Source organism: Ipomoea triloba, chromosome 1 (genome assembly GCF_003576645.1).
Source record: "Ipomoea triloba cultivar NCNSP0323 chromosome 1, ASM357664v1".
Classification (NCBI taxonomy): domain Eukaryota; kingdom Viridiplantae; phylum Streptophyta; class Magnoliopsida; order Solanales; family Convolvulaceae; genus Ipomoea; species Ipomoea triloba.
Window position 1 is genome coordinate 10,276,794 of NC_044916.1, and position 16,771 is coordinate 10,293,564.

A 16,771-nucleotide genomic window follows, 5' to 3' on the forward strand; every position below is an offset into this window, starting at 1 on the left:
GAAAATTGATTTTTGGGACAAGGAAAAGCGACACGAACGTGCTCAACGGTTGATCCCTGCATAGCAGATGTAGGTGTTACTCTTTGAATCTTGCCTTGTGAAGATATGTTTACTCTACTGGCTGTTCGGTAGAACTTGATGTCTTTGAACTGACTGCCGTTTGTGTAGAGGATGACATAACCCACGCAGGAACCTCCCAACATGTGTTATGTTCTCATGGGTGTGCCTGTTTTGGTCATGTGTCACCTTCATGGTTCTACGAGAGTTTCTAAAGAATTGAGCCCAATCAATTCTCCTTTGAAGCCACCACACTTCTCTCTCACATAGGTGATTCTTTTCCGAGTATCCCTCATACTCACACATGTCAACTGACATTTGAATCATTAAAGCATCAATACGTGCTAGCCTCATGCGGGAGCCACTATTCTAACGAGGAATGGTAGGGAGTCCTAGACCCCCACAGTGACACACTTCGTTCCATAATTTAGTTGTGCTATTGAACCTATGTGCTAGCTCGGTTGGGTGCCCACTATAGAACTTTTATTCCATGGGTTTCAAATCCATTCCTCGTGCCAATTTCTCAACAACCATTGATTACCCTTAGGTTAGTGGCCGCTGCGTTATCCTTTGACCTCACATAGTCAATAGAGACAACACCAGTTGCGAGAAATTGTTTAATGGTATTATGTCTACGACTTATAAGTCTAGACTTACCATATAACTCTGTACTCAACAAATTTTTGGCTTTACTATCGCAATGCACACACATTGGAGGTACGAGTTTTCCCCAAATTAGGAATATTCTCGAGAAAATGGCATAGCCATTCAGCCTTTTCGTGACACATGTCTAACACTCTTAACTTAGATTCCATCATGGATCTAGCTATCACAAATTGTTTCAAGAATTTCCACTCAACTGACTACATAGGCTCACATAAACATGTAGACACTCATGGACTTAGCGTCCTTTGATATCAGGTTAACTTACTATACACTTCAAGTACAACTGGATATCACACGTAGTGCAATCCCAAGTCATGAGTATACCGTAGGTATCTCATAACTCTCAATATTGCCTTCTAGTGCGTATCACTAGGGTTACTCGTATGACTACTGAGTTTCTTAACCATAAAGGCAATATCTGGCCTAGCACAACTTATTAGATATAATTAAACTACCAATAATCTGAATGTATTATTCTTGAGAAATACAATCTCCGTGATTTTTGGATAGTTGTACGTTAGTATCTAACGCTGTCCAAGCCACTTGATTATCATCCTTGTTAAACTTTTGCAAGGAATTAATCAACGTAATGAGATTGGCTCAACACGATACCATCAGGTCTTCTCGCGATTTTAATCCCGAGGATTAAATTTGCCAACCCATTTCCATCATGTCAAATCTCAAATTTAACATGATCCTAGTAGACTTGATCATTTGATCGTTACTACCCACGATGAGTTTATCATGTATAAACATATAGTGATATCACTGTCTATCGTATACCTTACGTAGACACACTTGTCACTTTTGTTTATACTAAAGTCGTTGGTTATCATTGTATGATCAAACTTCTCGTGCCAATGCTTAGGCTATTGTTTCAAACCATACAAAGATTTCACCAATCTACACACTTTCTTTCCATTGCGCAGAACCACAAAACCCTTAGGTCGTTCCATGTCTATTAAGAAAGCGGGTTTCCATATCCATTTGATGAACTTCCAAGTCTCGCTAAGCGGCTATGACAAGTATCATTCTAATAGATTTTTTTTTCATCGCGAGAGAATACACATTGAAGTAACCACGACACTCGCATTGCATGTAATCTTCAATTACAAGCCTGGCCTTGTACTTCAAAGAAACCAACCGATTTTATCTTCCGACTAATGATCCATTAAGATCCAAAGGTTTTGCAACCCGGGGGAAGAACAACCAATTTCAAGTATGATTCTCTAAGATAGAATCTTTTTACTTTTCGTAGTCTCTTTCTAGTATAAAACCATTTTGTGACCTTTGAAATAACCAGCCACTAATTGGAGATTAACTCTAAAAATTAATATTGGACTTAATATGAAATTAATTCCATAACGTTTAGACTTAATCCCCTGAATTGTCACTACACAAGTGACGATTGGCCAGAGACTCTTGCGAGAGGTCACTCGCGTTTAACGTTCCAAGGAACATAAACTTCTTCCATCCGCGGAACGTGAACAAACTCCCTCTCGCAAAAGGTGACTTTGTTCAACCGCGAATCCAGTTCATTTTTCTAGTAAACAGGTTAGAATATGCGCACCACACTCTAACATGTACATCAGAAAATCTGGACCAAAAGATTTTTAAATCCTAGCTCTCTTGCTACGTCTAGCTTCGAGCTCGGGTTTTATTTTAGACCCTTCACTTTATCTTGTTCTTATGTACGCCGGAACGTGGACTTGAGTACTAAGAACTGATGAATGCCTTTGGCAAGATAGCCCCACATTTCAAGTCTTAGTAGGATAGCTCCTACCTATCCATTATTCGAGTTTCTTGCAGGAAACCTTATTTAAAAGGTGCCTGCTTGTCCAAAATATTACCTCATGATGAGTAAAGTGGTGATAGTGGAAAAGGAGGTGAAAATGTCGTTCTGCTGAGGATTGGGGCTCTGGCATGTACTTGTATAAATTTCAAGATTCTAGACAATAATGTGTTAGAATTCAGAAGGATCCACGCAAAGTATGATTGAGAATGGAAAGTAAAACTAATATTTTTGGATTTTTTATTATAAAGGAGTGCAAATTAAACAAGGAATAAACTATATGAATAAAGATGGGTCCAGATTAGGGATATTGCTTTCTTATTGCTTCAACAACTCAGAATTAGGGGAAAAACAATTCACCAAGGATATATGGCAATGCACATAAAAATTCAAGTCTAAGTTACGCTAGTAATCAATAAACAAGAATTAGAGTAGGATTGCCCCACTTTCGTGATGCATCAATCCTAATCCTTGAAACACAAAAGCATTATAAGCCCCAAATACCCCTATTTTCATAGTAGGAAAATTGGGTTTGAAATTGGTTAGGCTCGAGTCTTTCATCCAACTTTCATTGAGATAAAAGCCTTTCTAAAACAAGCTAGCAACTGATAAGCATCAATCACTAACAAGAAGAATCAATAATCAAATTCAAACATAAAACCCCTAGGGGAATAATTTATCAACCTAGCATCAAGAATAGCAATAGCACCCTAATCCAAACCCAAAAGCTAACTACTCACGCATCATAATGGTAAAGAAAGCAAGGCAAAAGTAAATCACCATCAACATTGCAAGAAAACTAAGAAGAAAGTAAATAAGGAATAAAGGAAACTTTACTATTGAAAAAGAAGAAATCTTGGTAGAAAACCAATCCAATCCGCAATTCAAGCTTGAAATAAAAGCAATCTATGTAAAACTATGCTAATCTATGCTAGGGAAATCTAAAGAGAAGAGGAAAAATAAGTCAAAACTAACTAGGGTTCGGAATCTCCCAAAAATGCATAAAAACGCTGCTTAAATAGCAGACAGCGTAGGCCTCACGGCCGTGAGGTGGTCGCGACTGCGCGGTGACTTAAATGGCCTCACGGCCACTCACACGACCGTGTGGGTGGCCATGTGGCTGCTTCCTTGTTTGATTTCCTTCCGTTTCATGCTCCGCTGCTCCTATCTTCCTTGAGTGGGTTCCTTAGCTTCCAAAATTGATCCAATAAGCTCCAAAATATTTCCTTTGCTACTTGTTGTGCACAATTACACCTTTGAACACAAAATACACAAACAAGTCTCAATTCCCACTAGGATATAGACAATTTGCACCAAAAACTACTTAAATAAGGAGTAAATAATGGTTCAGAAATAGAGATATCACCTCACCCCCACATTATTGAGGTAGGCCTGAACTTATCAACGTCTTAATATTTAAGTTCGGCAACACTGTTCGATTGAGGTAAATACCCTACCATACGCTCGAGTACGGTACCAACGCTTGCGCAGAAATCACCAAAAGGTCTTTCATATTCACCACACCGATCACTTTTAACCGCATTAATCTCACGATTAAGTTGGTTTTTCACTTTATTCTTACAAAGAATAAATTTTATTAATGACATCGTTTTTGCTATTAAGCAAAATCCACCTAGCACTACCGTGTGTTATCGTTGATACTCCAAGAAGTACATTCGAGAGGTTACCCAAAAAAAAAAAAACCCGGAAGGTAACTCCGAAGGGTAAACTTCTTGACTAGTCCAAAAGGTAAACTTTCGCCTACGACTGAAAGGCACGAAAACTTCTCAGTCACATGGCCGAGAGGTGCTTCTAGCACTTCTAGCCCCGAGATGTGCGCTTCACTTCTCGATGGTTTTGCCACATCATAGATATCACATATATGTTTACCATTAATTTGGAATATGGTTCATGCTAATTAATCTACGTGTAGATTATCATGACCTCGTCTACCGTGCCACAATTGGAATCTCCAACCATCTTATTATAAGATTAGATTAGAATAGAATAGCAATTAGCAAGACATCATCCCTGTTAAATTTATTTACCATCCCTCTTAAATTTCATCAAACATGAGTTTATTATATTATCCCAACAAGTATATAGACTATCAACCATGAAAATGAGAACCTGAAGAAGATTCATCCCAACTCTAGCATTAGACACAGAATGCAAAATCATTATTCAATAGTGAGTACTGTCTATGCATCATGATATACCAATTAGTACTCTAAATGACATTTTCAGTTTCGCTTTCATAGATGAGGAAAATAATTACACTACACTGTCAAAATACTGTCAAAAGGTATCAATTGCCTATATTAACAAAAAAAAAAAAAACAGTCAACATCTCAACAAAAAAAAGGCAAAAACTTGTGTGAGACCGTCTCACCGTGAGACGGGTCGGGTCAAGATGCATATGTAATATTTATATGCACAAATGTCATACTTATGTGCTCAAATGTAATACTAATCATGAATAAAATTTTTGTTACTTATAAGGGTAAATGTAATATTTTTAAGGGAAAATATAATACTCTTACATTTCGGTTTAAAAGTATTACATTTTTCCTCAAAAGTGTTATATTTGCCCTTATAAGTAAGCGGCACTTGTCAACATTACTTATTATGAAAAATGTATTACTTTTTCTCTTATAAGTAACAAAAATTGTATTCTTGATTAGTATTATATTTGAGCATATAAGTATGACATTTGCGCATATAAGTATGACATTTGCACGTTGCTTCGACCCGACCCGACCCGTCTCACGAATAAGGATCCGTGAGACGGTCTCACACAAGTGTGACAAAAAAAAAAGGCAATGAAAATGTAACATAACAGTTGACATCTTGATATGGTTTTGAAGCTACTAATTTCTTCTTTGTGGGGTTGGCTCTATTTCAATAGTGTGCATTCTCCAAATAGGCCAAAGTCAACACCATCTTGTGTCAAAAAATCCACTTCCACAAAAGCACTATCATCTCCTTCCATATGTTCACTTTCTGAAGCATTTACAATGTACACTAAATTATAATTAGAAAATAATATGATTAAAAGAAGTTAGTTAAATACTCATCAACTGTGTTCTGAAGATGGCCTACAACTTCATCAATGACAGCTTGTGCTTCAGTTAGTACATGTGAATTACTTCCTACATTTTCCTTGATTTCTGTAACAAAACAAATGAAATAAAATGTCAATTTAAGTACTGTGTTATGCAAATTTTGAACATTGAGTACTGAATAAACAAATGAAATACTTGTTTTTGTAAATTGGGTAGGTTTAATGGACATGTTCTTGCATTATGCCCTGATTTTCTATATTTTGTATAATGTAGTTTGATATGTGTCCTAGCAACTTTTTCTCCGTCTTTTGAAAGCTCACAAACACTTCTTTTCCTTAGCTTCTTGGGTCTCCCAGGTCTAGCATATACTGAGGTGGTAGAGGAGGATCCATGCACTTAAAGGCCATTCTTCCAGGCCTGCCATTGGCTTTATTGAACTTGCATAGATCTTCATATAGGTGTCTGTTCTGTAGCATGGATGCACATAATCAAAAACTAGTCCATTGCCATGTTTCAACCAAATGGCAGACACATCATGTTTACAAGGGATTCCAATCAAATCCCATACTCTGCAATTACAACTTCTCTTCTCCAAGTCAACTTCTTGTTGATCCCAAGTCAACTTTCAACTATTTTTCAGCTTTTAATTACCTTTTCAGCTAGATTTGCCAAACATAACCGTCGTTTCCTTTTGCCTTATATGTTGCAGGCTTATGAAAATTAAAAGACCATGAATGATCAATTTAAAAGTTTAGAACTAAAACAAAACTACTATACTCGAAAGACCCTAAATGATATTAACTCAAAAATTAAGAACATTGCCAAGGACCTTGTGGTCCAGTGGCATCAACCACTTCCCTTTATACGGGAAGTGCTGGGTTCGAGCCTCAGTGGAGGCAATTCTAACTCTTCACTCTTGTGCTTGAATAGGTTGAAAAAGTAGTTATGAACAGATACTGCATTGTAATAGAGTCAATAGTATTCAAAAAAAAAATGTTTAGCTTATTGTGTCATGTTGTAATAATATAAAATCTCGACTTGTTAAACTTAACAAGTAATTCGTATATCACTCAAACACATTAATATCCAATCACCCAAAGCAAGACATGAAAACTGAAACACAAATGGTCAAGATTAGGAAATTACTTCAATTAAATTTTGAAACGCAATAGCCTATGGATTCAATAAAAAGCTATTCATAATTACAAATGTACATGATATATTTCCCATAATTGAGAAAATTTAATGCCCACCAAAAACATTTCCCAAGTACGTTTTGGACTGAATTGGGTATTACACATAAACTTCAGAAACTCCAGAGGCCAATCAACTACTCCGTATAACATAATGAACAAGAGATCAGCTTGGCACTTTTGACCCATCAAAACTTGTCATTTATCTGGAAAAAATCATATTTAAATGCATAGCATAGCTAATCAATTTGGGTAAATCTCAAAGTACAGCAGCATAAAAGAATAGTAGAATTGAAGAAAGGGTAGTTTGGGGTCACAAGAAAAACACTAACATCCAAAAACTTGAACCTAGGGATCCAGTGTTCTACATACATTACAAATGAAATGATAAGATAATCAAACTACAAGTCTACAACAAACCTAGGATCAGTAAAGTAACTGCATACATACACATCATGCAAACCCTGCTTTCCACTCCAAGTCTCCTAGGAGGACATAGCCACAGACAACATTACTGTTTTGTTACGTTTTATCTGGACAGAGAAACAAAGAGAGTCATTAGAATGTGGAAAAACAGTAGTGACTCAACAAGAATGTATTATCACTTACCTTTTGTAGAGACCAACGATGTCATCAGAAAACCGTGCTGTTTCCAGAAATTCATCACCACATTGCTTTGGATCCATCTTCTCCATTTCATAATCGTCAAGACCATAGTATTGGTTCCACTCGAACCACATCTTTGCTATAGATTCCTTTCTGAAACAGGTTGTATGGTCTTCCTCTTCTGGTGTACTAGACGCCACCAATCTGTAGGTGTACACTTTCTTCTCCTGACCAGGCCGGAATGCGCGTCCTATTGCTTGGCGAGTTACCGAAGGGTTCAGGTGTACATCCAATATGATAATACGGGATGCCCCCACAAGTGATATTCCCTCACCACAGGCTTTGATGGAACCGAAGAAAACACGTGCATCTGCTGATGTGTTGAACCGCTCCATTGAAGATTCCCTCACTTCATTATCTGAATCTCCTGTAATCATGAAAATTTCCTTTCCAAGACAATAACCCTTAAACTTTATGGTCAATCTCTCCAAGAACTTCAAAGGCAATAGGTACTGACTAAATACAAGGAGTTTTTCCTTGTGTGATTCGCACAATGCCAGAAGATTTAAAAAGAACTTAGCTTTCACTCCCTCTCGTAACTCCAAATTATCCACAATCATATCAATTTTCTCTTCATCAATCCTTTCTTTAACAGAGGTTTTTGAGAGACTCTTCAACTGTGGGTGCACATATAATGCACTTCCTTCAGCACTTATTTTGAATTTTCTTCGCAAGTTCTTTAACCCAGCAACTTCAATTTTCTGTTTCGGATGAAGCTTTAGGATGACTGTGAAATCCACGAGTCCTGGAAGTTCTTCCAGAAAGTCTCCCTTGTAATAATGAAGAACTTTTCTTGTCATCTCCCTCAGATCTTGTATAACTGTAGCCTTCCTCGTTACATTCTCATCTTTCAGGAGTGTGTGCTCCACTAACTCGAAGAATTCATTATCTGAGCCTTTCTTTATTAGGTTCCTTTTGCTTGAAATTTCTGCTCTGCTCAATATCCGTCTCTTGATTGCTTTAGAATCTTCCAACTTCAGAAACTTTGGACGAACAAGGTTCAAAATATTAAACACCTCTTTAACATGATTTTGGTAAAGAGTGCCAGACAGCACAACCTTACGAGGTGTCTGCACCTTTTCCAATGAAGTCAAAACATCTGTATCCTGGTTCCTTGGTGTATGACCCTCATCCAAAATGAGAATTGACGGGACTGTCAACAAAATCTCCTGGCAAGCAACAGCAGCTCTACTTGCTTCATTGTCACACACTATTACTGAGAACTGTTTGTAGCCTAGAAACAGAACACTCCTTTCTCCAGCCCATTGCTTTAGAACTTCTAATTGTTGGGCTCGATTATCTGCTTTTACAGAGTAAAAATCATAAAGAGGAATATCTTCCACTTGCCACCTAAGAAATTCTTTCTTCCATGTGCCCAGGATTCCTCTTGGTAGCACAACCAAAGGCCTAGCAAATGGATACTTAGCCATGAAACTTTGCAGGAAGCTTATGATCATAAAGGTCTTCCCTGATCCAGGAGCATGGGCCATTATACACCCCCCTGGGTTATCCGTCACCAAGTTGTTTAGCAAAAAATTGAATCCCTCAACTTGGTGGGGTTTCATCTGCTTTTTGTGCCTTGGATGAGCAGAAATTTCAGCTAATTCAAATTCATGCGACGGTTTGTTGGGCTCAAAAAGATTTTCACTTGGCCCTGAATCCTTGGTTGTTCGACCTTCGTATCGATATGTTCTTGCATTCTTAGCACTCTAAATGAAGACAAAAAGCACTTCAGTTAAAGAAATCTAAGTTTTAAAAGGAAACAAATATATAAAATTTAATCCTCCGTTACTTATACCAAAGGATTAAATTGAGTAAATTTTACATAGTCGATGGACCATTTTGGATGAATTGATAGTCGAGTACCAATTTGAGAATTATGGCATATCGATGAAACATTTTGGGTATTATCGTGGCAAAATATATGGAAAAAGGCCCAAAAGGAAAGGATAGATGGATTAGATAAGACCACACCTTTGAATACTGGTAATCGATGATGCTTTCGATGCTTTTCTTTATAACTCCACAAATGCGACATACATAGCCAATATCCTCTTTTAAGATGAAAGAATGCTCACACTCTTCATCTTCATCTTCGGCTTTGTCCTTGTTAGAAGAAGCATCCGCAGTAACATCCTATTTGACATTAGGAAACTTCAATCTAACAGCACAGGGATAAACCAGTGTAAAAGTTTATTCTAGCATGCAACACAAACACACAAAAAGGAATGTAAAGTAAGACACAAAAATACAAGATAGAGAAATGAAAAGGTCATCATGAGAAATTCATGTGATATACAATTATATTGAAGTACTGTGCCTAAAAATCTCAAATCAAGAACTACTCAAAAGATAATAAATGCAGATTATAGGGGAAAAAGAAAAGAAGAAGACTTTCTGGTGTAGTTGAGTAAAGAATAAAACAACTGTACCTTAGAGCATTCTATAGCAAATGACATCTCATTCCATATATCATCCAAGCCATCAAAATTAGCATCATTTCCGTCTTCTGTTTCTGAATCATCGTCCACACCAACATACACACCTTTGTCTTTAATTTTTTCACTTTGAAAAGCAAGATTTGCACTTCCTTTAGGTGTTTTGGTTCTTTGAAAAGCAAGATTTGCACTTCCTTTAGGTGTTTTGGTTCCAGGTGAATCCTGCAACTATGTCAGGTAATTATAGCAAACACGTAAGAAGAGAACATACACACACACATGTATTCACATAATATAGAGAAAGCAATTGAATTGGATAATCCAAAATAATTAAAATTGATGCAAGAGCCTTTGCACACACATATCCTAATGGGCCACTATTCTTCATAAGCTTATATTCTTCCCAAAAATCAAATACAAAAGATTAAAGGGCTTACAGCTTTGTTCTGTTATCCGCCACAAGAAGACTTGCATAGATTAACATACATTGAATATACTTACCAAATGATCTTTCAAATAAGAGCCTCCGACAGTATTAATGGAGAGGACTCCCTGCAATGTACAATTAGGCTTTTTGTTGTCTTCATCATCTGAATCAAGGATAAGAAGAGGGCCAGCTGATGGGACAAGCTGTGCAGGAGGAACAAAGCGAGCAACTGGAACATTTCTTGCAACATGCTCATCCTCCAAATCAATTACAGCAGTTGCAGACTGGTCTCCCTTATACTCTGTGGTGTGGTTCTTTTCCAACTCTAGGAATTTATAGGGAAGTGTAGGATCCCTTGCATAGCATGAATCTATGCAGCGTCTGCTTTGAGCCATAAGCTCCTTAATTTCTTTTGTCACGCTCCCATACTTTCCACATTCCAAACTTCCCCATAAATTGGACATAGAATAGGGATCAGAATAGTCCAAAATTCCTGAAGAGCGTATAGAATAGGGATCAGAATAGTCCAAAATTCCTGAAGAGCGTTTTAGGAGTCTCTCTTCAAGTTCTTCGCGCCAACATAAAGAAGGTATTTGGTTAACTGGAGCTTCATTGGTTTTCAACCTTTTCCTTCGATTGGGAAAAGAATCTGTTTCAAAAATGAAATAATAAATGTGTGATGAGATTTGGGAATAAAATCAAAATTTAAACTATTTGAGAAAGCATTTACTCCTCAACTGCGTTGCACCATCCAAGTTTTTACCATACAAATGTAGCAGGCTAAAGCAACCATTATCAGATTCAATGTCAAACCCTCACAGATAATCCATGTGTTAATACATAGTGATGTGTACAGGGAGTAAGGGAACAAAATCAGAAAAGGAAACATCTAAATAAGTAGAAGAAAGAGAGGATCACACTACATGACATACATTCAGTAGCTCAACTGTTTCAGAAAGTTTAAAGAACTGCCGATATATAAATACCAGAAGAGGCAAGCTATTTTTTTTTTTTAAAATAAAAAGCAATCGCCATTAACATTTGAACAAAGATTACTTCCTAATGATTTTCATTTGTTTTACGGATTCAAGAGTTCTACTGAACTCAAAAAATCCCAATTAACATTGCAGTCAAGTTTCTTCAAGACGAAAACAAATACCCAAAAACAATAAACAAAAACGAAGACATACCCACGGCCGGAAACCTTGCTGCAATTGGGGTAGGATAAATGCTCCCGAAGCCTTCCGAACCTGAAGCTCCCATGATCACTACAAATTCAACAGAAAGTTAGTGAGATTAATCAAATTGGGGCTACGAAAATCTACACGAAACACGCACTTCTTTGTAATAGCATAACGAAAATCTACACGAAACACGCACTTCTTTGTAATAGCATAACTTTGAAACAAAAGAAACACGCACTTCTTTGTAATAGCATAACTTTGAAACAAAAAACTAACATCATGCAAAGATATTTACACAATTGTTACAGAGTAATTAAAACCCTAACTTCCAAAAAGGAAATCAGTGCATGGTTTGTGGGCATGTAAGTAGAGGAAGAGACTGAGAAAAGAGGAATTTGGACGCCGGTTGACTGCATAAATTACCTGGATGGCTCAATGGGCTGTGCCACACTGCCACTCTTTAAGTCAAATGATATTCTGAAATCTGAAATATGCAGAGTGATATATATAGAATTTTATATGGAGTGGTATTTTCAAGGGTAAATTAGAAATATTCTGGGTGTTTGGTTCAATGAAATATGAGATTACTTTTAAGTAATAGAATTACATCTTGAAGGGTAATGGAGATGATAAGAAGGTAAGATTACCTATATTGATTTGGATTATGAGAATATATTATTACATCCTTTGGTTAAGAGTTATATTTTTGATTATATGAATCAATTTACTACAATGTCCCAATAATATATATATATATATATATAGAGGTAAAGTTCAGGTGAGGACAATATCCCACATGAGAAGTGTAGACTATTGTCAACCATTCAATTATTAAGATCTATGACTGTGATTGCACAATTGGGATGAGTAAAATCTGCAAGTGAAGTGCAATAATAACGAAAGAAGTAAGCTGTGTAAGGAAGGTAAAAAAGTAAAAATAAGTTTATAGTGCAAGCCTTTTCGATGGAAACCTCGTGAAACGAGACCCCATTCTCTTTAGTTTCCTTTCATAGTTCACACCATTACCTTTTGCATTGACTCGATAAAAATCTTCATTCACCACACAAGAATTCCAAGTGCACCCGTTGTATCCCCAATCGAAGCCATGGCCGATGCACCCCCAAGACGCAGCAAACAGAGAGCGTTGAGTAAAATAGGTATGTGTGTTACCCCTCTTTTTTTTGTTTGCTGCTAGAAGATTAGGCGACATGGGTAAAGTGGAAAATTGTGAATGAATCACAGGGTGTGGCGGGGGAAAGCGAAGTAGGTTGTCGGAGTTCAGGGTGGAAAACCCCCCTTTTCAGAACAGGGCTCGGCCTAGGGTTTACGGTGTTGCATAAGCGACGGGTTGTGGGTGTGCGAAGGAGAATTTCGAAGTGACAGTGTGTAAGAAGGCTGATTTCTTAGCAAATAAGGAATTAAAATAACTAGCGTGGACAAATGGGAACATGTGGGGTTGGGAAAAGAGGCTAGTATAGACACCAAAAGCGTAGAAAAGATCGTTAACGTGTGGGTTTAGAAAGTGTTTAATAGTGGGGTAATGTGGTACCAAGAAAACAAATGTGAGCTGTAAAAGGGAATATGATGGAGGTGTTGTTGTCTTGAAAAAAATTAGTTAAAAATGCACAAAGGGGGACCACAGAACTAAATAAGGATGGGAATACATCAATCGTTATATCGTGGACCACGGTGCACATAGCAATGTGCACCCTGGTCCAAAATGACGTCGTTTCGATGTTAGTGGACGCGGACGCGAATGACTCTACGGAATTCATTATCTATAATACACATAATCATTATCTAGAATACACAGAACGTTTGCCTAGAATACACATAATGTTTGCCCAGAATACACAGAATATTGACACAAAATACACAGAACTCATCCTCCTAACATTCGAATGCACAAACACATCACAACCTATGTTAATAACATGAATACACAAAATATTGACACAAAATACACAGAACTCATTCTCCTAAACATTCGAATGCACAAACATATCACGACATGTGTTACTAACATGAATACATACAACGGTTGCCTAGAATACACAGAATGATTGCCTAGAATACACAGAACGATTACCTAGAATACACAGAATATTAACATAAATACATAGACCGGCCAAAATAGGAAACGTGATTTCCAAAAAAAAGGGACGGTTAGTTTACAATGCTCAAAACGACGTCGTTTACGTACGTGATACACATTGTTATGTGCACCGTGGTGCACGATATAATTTGCCGGAATACATGGTGTGCGCATGATGTGTTATTATTATTACTCCCTCCGTCCCATTTTATGTGACTGGTTCGGTTAACGAGACTTGACTAAAGATATTTTTAATCCAACTTTTCATAATATTAAGTTTAATATTAATATACAAAATTTATATATTTAGAAACTACACTAAAAGTACTATTAAACACAAAAAATAAAATTTAAAAATAAGTAAAAAATAAACCAATGAATAGTAAGTAGGACAGATAAAATGAGACAGAGTGAGTATTATTTTTTGACTACTTTCTCAACTTATTGAAGCTCAATACTGAAGCACACGGTTAACGAGGATTGACTAAAGTTATTTTTAATCCAATTTTTCATAATATTAAGTGTAATATTAATATACAAAATTTATATATTTAGAAACTACACTAAAAGTACTATTAAACACAAAAAATAAAATTTAAAAATAAGTAGAAAATAAACCAATGAATAGTAAGTAGGACAGATAAAATGAGATGGGAGTATTATTTTTTGACTACTTTCTTAACTTATTGAAGCTCAATACTGAAGCACAAAAAGTCAATACTGCCTCCACTGAGGCTCAAACCCACAACCTCCCATATGGAAGTACAACTTGGTGCCGCTAGACCACAAGATCTTGGCCATGATGTGTTATTTTTTAAATCCAATTTGGTGAGTGTAGTGAAAGGTGATGAGCTGTAGTGTGGGGGTTATACAGTGTGTATTTGTGCTCCTGTGTGCCTTTGGTAGTAGTTTGTGTGCATTTGTGTATATGGTAGTGTGGTTGAATGTTAGTAGCATGTGTGCATTGTGTTAGTGTGCAATTGTGCATTTCAGAATATCACAAGTGCATTTATATGGGTATATGGTGTTCATGTGCATTTATATGGGTATATTGTGTTTGTGTGCATTTATTTAAATAGAGTACCATGCGTGGGTGTATATGGTGTTCGTGTGTATTTGAACATATTGTCTGTGCTAGCATAGGACACAAGAAGTAAGGGGTGACTTTGCATTATTTCGTGTATGATGTCTGCATTGGTAGGGGTTGTAGTGATCGAATTTAATATCTAATGCATCAAGCATTTTCATTAATAGGTGTGTATTGATATGATTTTATTATTACTAGTATTTTATCCGTGCGATGCATGTCATGAAAAATTTAAGTATAAATGTTATGATTTTTCAGATCAAACGTTATTTTGACTATAAAAGTAACTAATCAAAACTACAAATTATTAATTTTTTTTTTTGTGAATTATTAAAAAACTAATCAAAATTAGAAACAATTAAAATTTTAGTACACAGACCGTAGCTACATAAAATTTAAAAGACAGCACATTAATGCACAAAACGTCAAAAAGGGGAAAAAATAAATTAGACATGAGCCGAAAAAAACATACGAACGTGAATACAGTAAAAAAAAAAAAACACCCTTCAAAATAAATCAACACACACTATGTAATTGAATAACGACAAGACACATTGACATACACAGTAACACACAGGGGCAAACACACTAAACTCACTATAATTAGCCATCACACACAAAATTTTACCACCATTCACAACCAAACCAAAAACCACAAACACTGCTAACATGCCAAAAAGAAAACGCACAGGAAATTTAAAAAAAAAAAAAAAAAAAACAGGCCATAGCTAGATAAACTATAGAGAGAACCAACTTGTCAACAAAACTTTTGGAGAAAAGAAAATATTATTTCAAAGTTGCTGAGGATATTACTACTCACTTGAAAGAGCAGCAGAATTGGATAGATGATCACATCTGTGGCTCATTTATTAGAGGTAATTCTCGTAAAAGCATAGTCTGCATCTTTATGGAGAGTTGAAACAATCAAGGAGAGGTTTGAGATTGACTGAGCTATGCACCGTACCAAAGCTGAAAAAGGAAAGTGCCAACATTTCCAAGAGGGATTTGAGAGTATTGGGTTTAGCATGGAAGTAGTGAACAAAAATATAATGTGCAGTGAGAGGATTGTGGGTGTATATGGTGTTTGTGTGCATTTGAACAAATTGTCATTGTGCTAACATAGGACACATCAAGTAAGGGGTGATTGTGCATTATTTGGTGTATGATGTGTGCATTTATGTTTGTTAGTAATGTGCATTAGTAGGGGTTGTAGTGAACGGATTTAATATCTAATGCATCAAGCTTTTTCATTAGTAGGTGTGCATTGGTGTGATTTTATTATTACTAGTATTTGCCACTTTGGAGCAAGAGCTCACGACTTCAATCAGCTCACAAGTTCCTCGCAAGATAACGGACGGCCAACCATATTTACAACCAATCATAGCAATAAATACAAGTATTTCAAAATTATAACTACAAAACTGTAATGTTGAGAAGAAATCAAACTAGGTGGCTCCGAGTCGGATGAGTCGAGGTCGGCCGTGGCAGGGTCGTCACCGAAGAAGTCACCCTCGACTTTCTCTGAGGTGTTGTCTTCAGACTCGTCTTCGGATGTGGAGGGAAGCTCGGTCACTATGACTCTAGGAGGAGGAGGATGAGGGTGGCGTCTAAAGCTAATGTCGGCCAAGGCCGCCTCGGTGACCAACACAGCATTGTCGAGCAAACCGTCAAAAACCACTAGTGAGGAGGCCCAAGCTCTTTGGGGCTCTATATTTGCAAAAATATCCCCCAAGGGACACCAAACGAGAGGGAAGGACCGGTGGATACAAAGACAAACTGTGATTTCCAACTTTTATTAGAAGACTTGGGCTCATGAAAGATTTTTCTATTAGGGCGAGTCGAGAAGCCCACGAATCCCTTACCACAAGTGGCCGAAGAGCACCTAATGTTGAAGTAAATGTTGAAAAGATCTAAGGATGGAGACACACGTTTTTGGGCACACCTAACCAAAAAAGCTGCTAGGAGACGGTGGGAATTCGGCACTTGTTGCCTCGGGGAAATGCCATAAAAATTGAGAACATTCACTACAAAAGGGTGGAGAGGAAAAGGAAGGCCCATCTCGAGGGACCTAAGGTGAATGCCGAAAAAAATGAGGGGAGGG

General features: G+C 37.0%; 1 protein-coding gene across 6 annotated transcripts; it reads right to left on the bottom strand.

Moving 5' to 3' along the window:
- Nucleotides 1-6,992: 6,992 nt before the first annotated feature.
- On the bottom strand, nucleotides 6,993-11,980 carry LOC116033110 (protein CHROMATIN REMODELING 35-like). 6 transcript variants are annotated; one of them, XM_031275869.1, is made up of 9 exons: nucleotides 11,912-11,980; nucleotides 11,495-11,572; nucleotides 10,840-10,953; nucleotides 10,379-10,797; nucleotides 10,072-10,105; nucleotides 9,872-10,029; nucleotides 9,414-9,575; nucleotides 7,383-9,148; nucleotides 6,993-7,306 (listed from the first exon to the last, which is right to left on the bottom strand). In XM_031275869.1, exons 2-9 carry the CDS (start codon nucleotides 11,565-11,567, stop codon nucleotides 7,303-7,305), a joined length of 2,730 nt encoding a protein of 909 aa, XP_031131729.1. In that variant the 5' UTR covers nucleotides 11,568-11,572; nucleotides 11,912-11,980; the 3' UTR covers nucleotides 6,993-7,302. The 6 variants fall into 6 exon arrangements, with proteins under 6 accessions (XP_031131729.1, XP_031131741.1, XP_031131735.1 ...); XM_031275881.1 differs by lacking the exon at nucleotides 11,912-11,980 and adding an exon at nucleotides 11,784-11,903; XM_031275875.1 differs by lacking the exon at nucleotides 11,912-11,980 and adding an exon at nucleotides 11,765-11,903.
- Nucleotides 11,981-16,771: the final 4,791 nt, after the last annotated feature.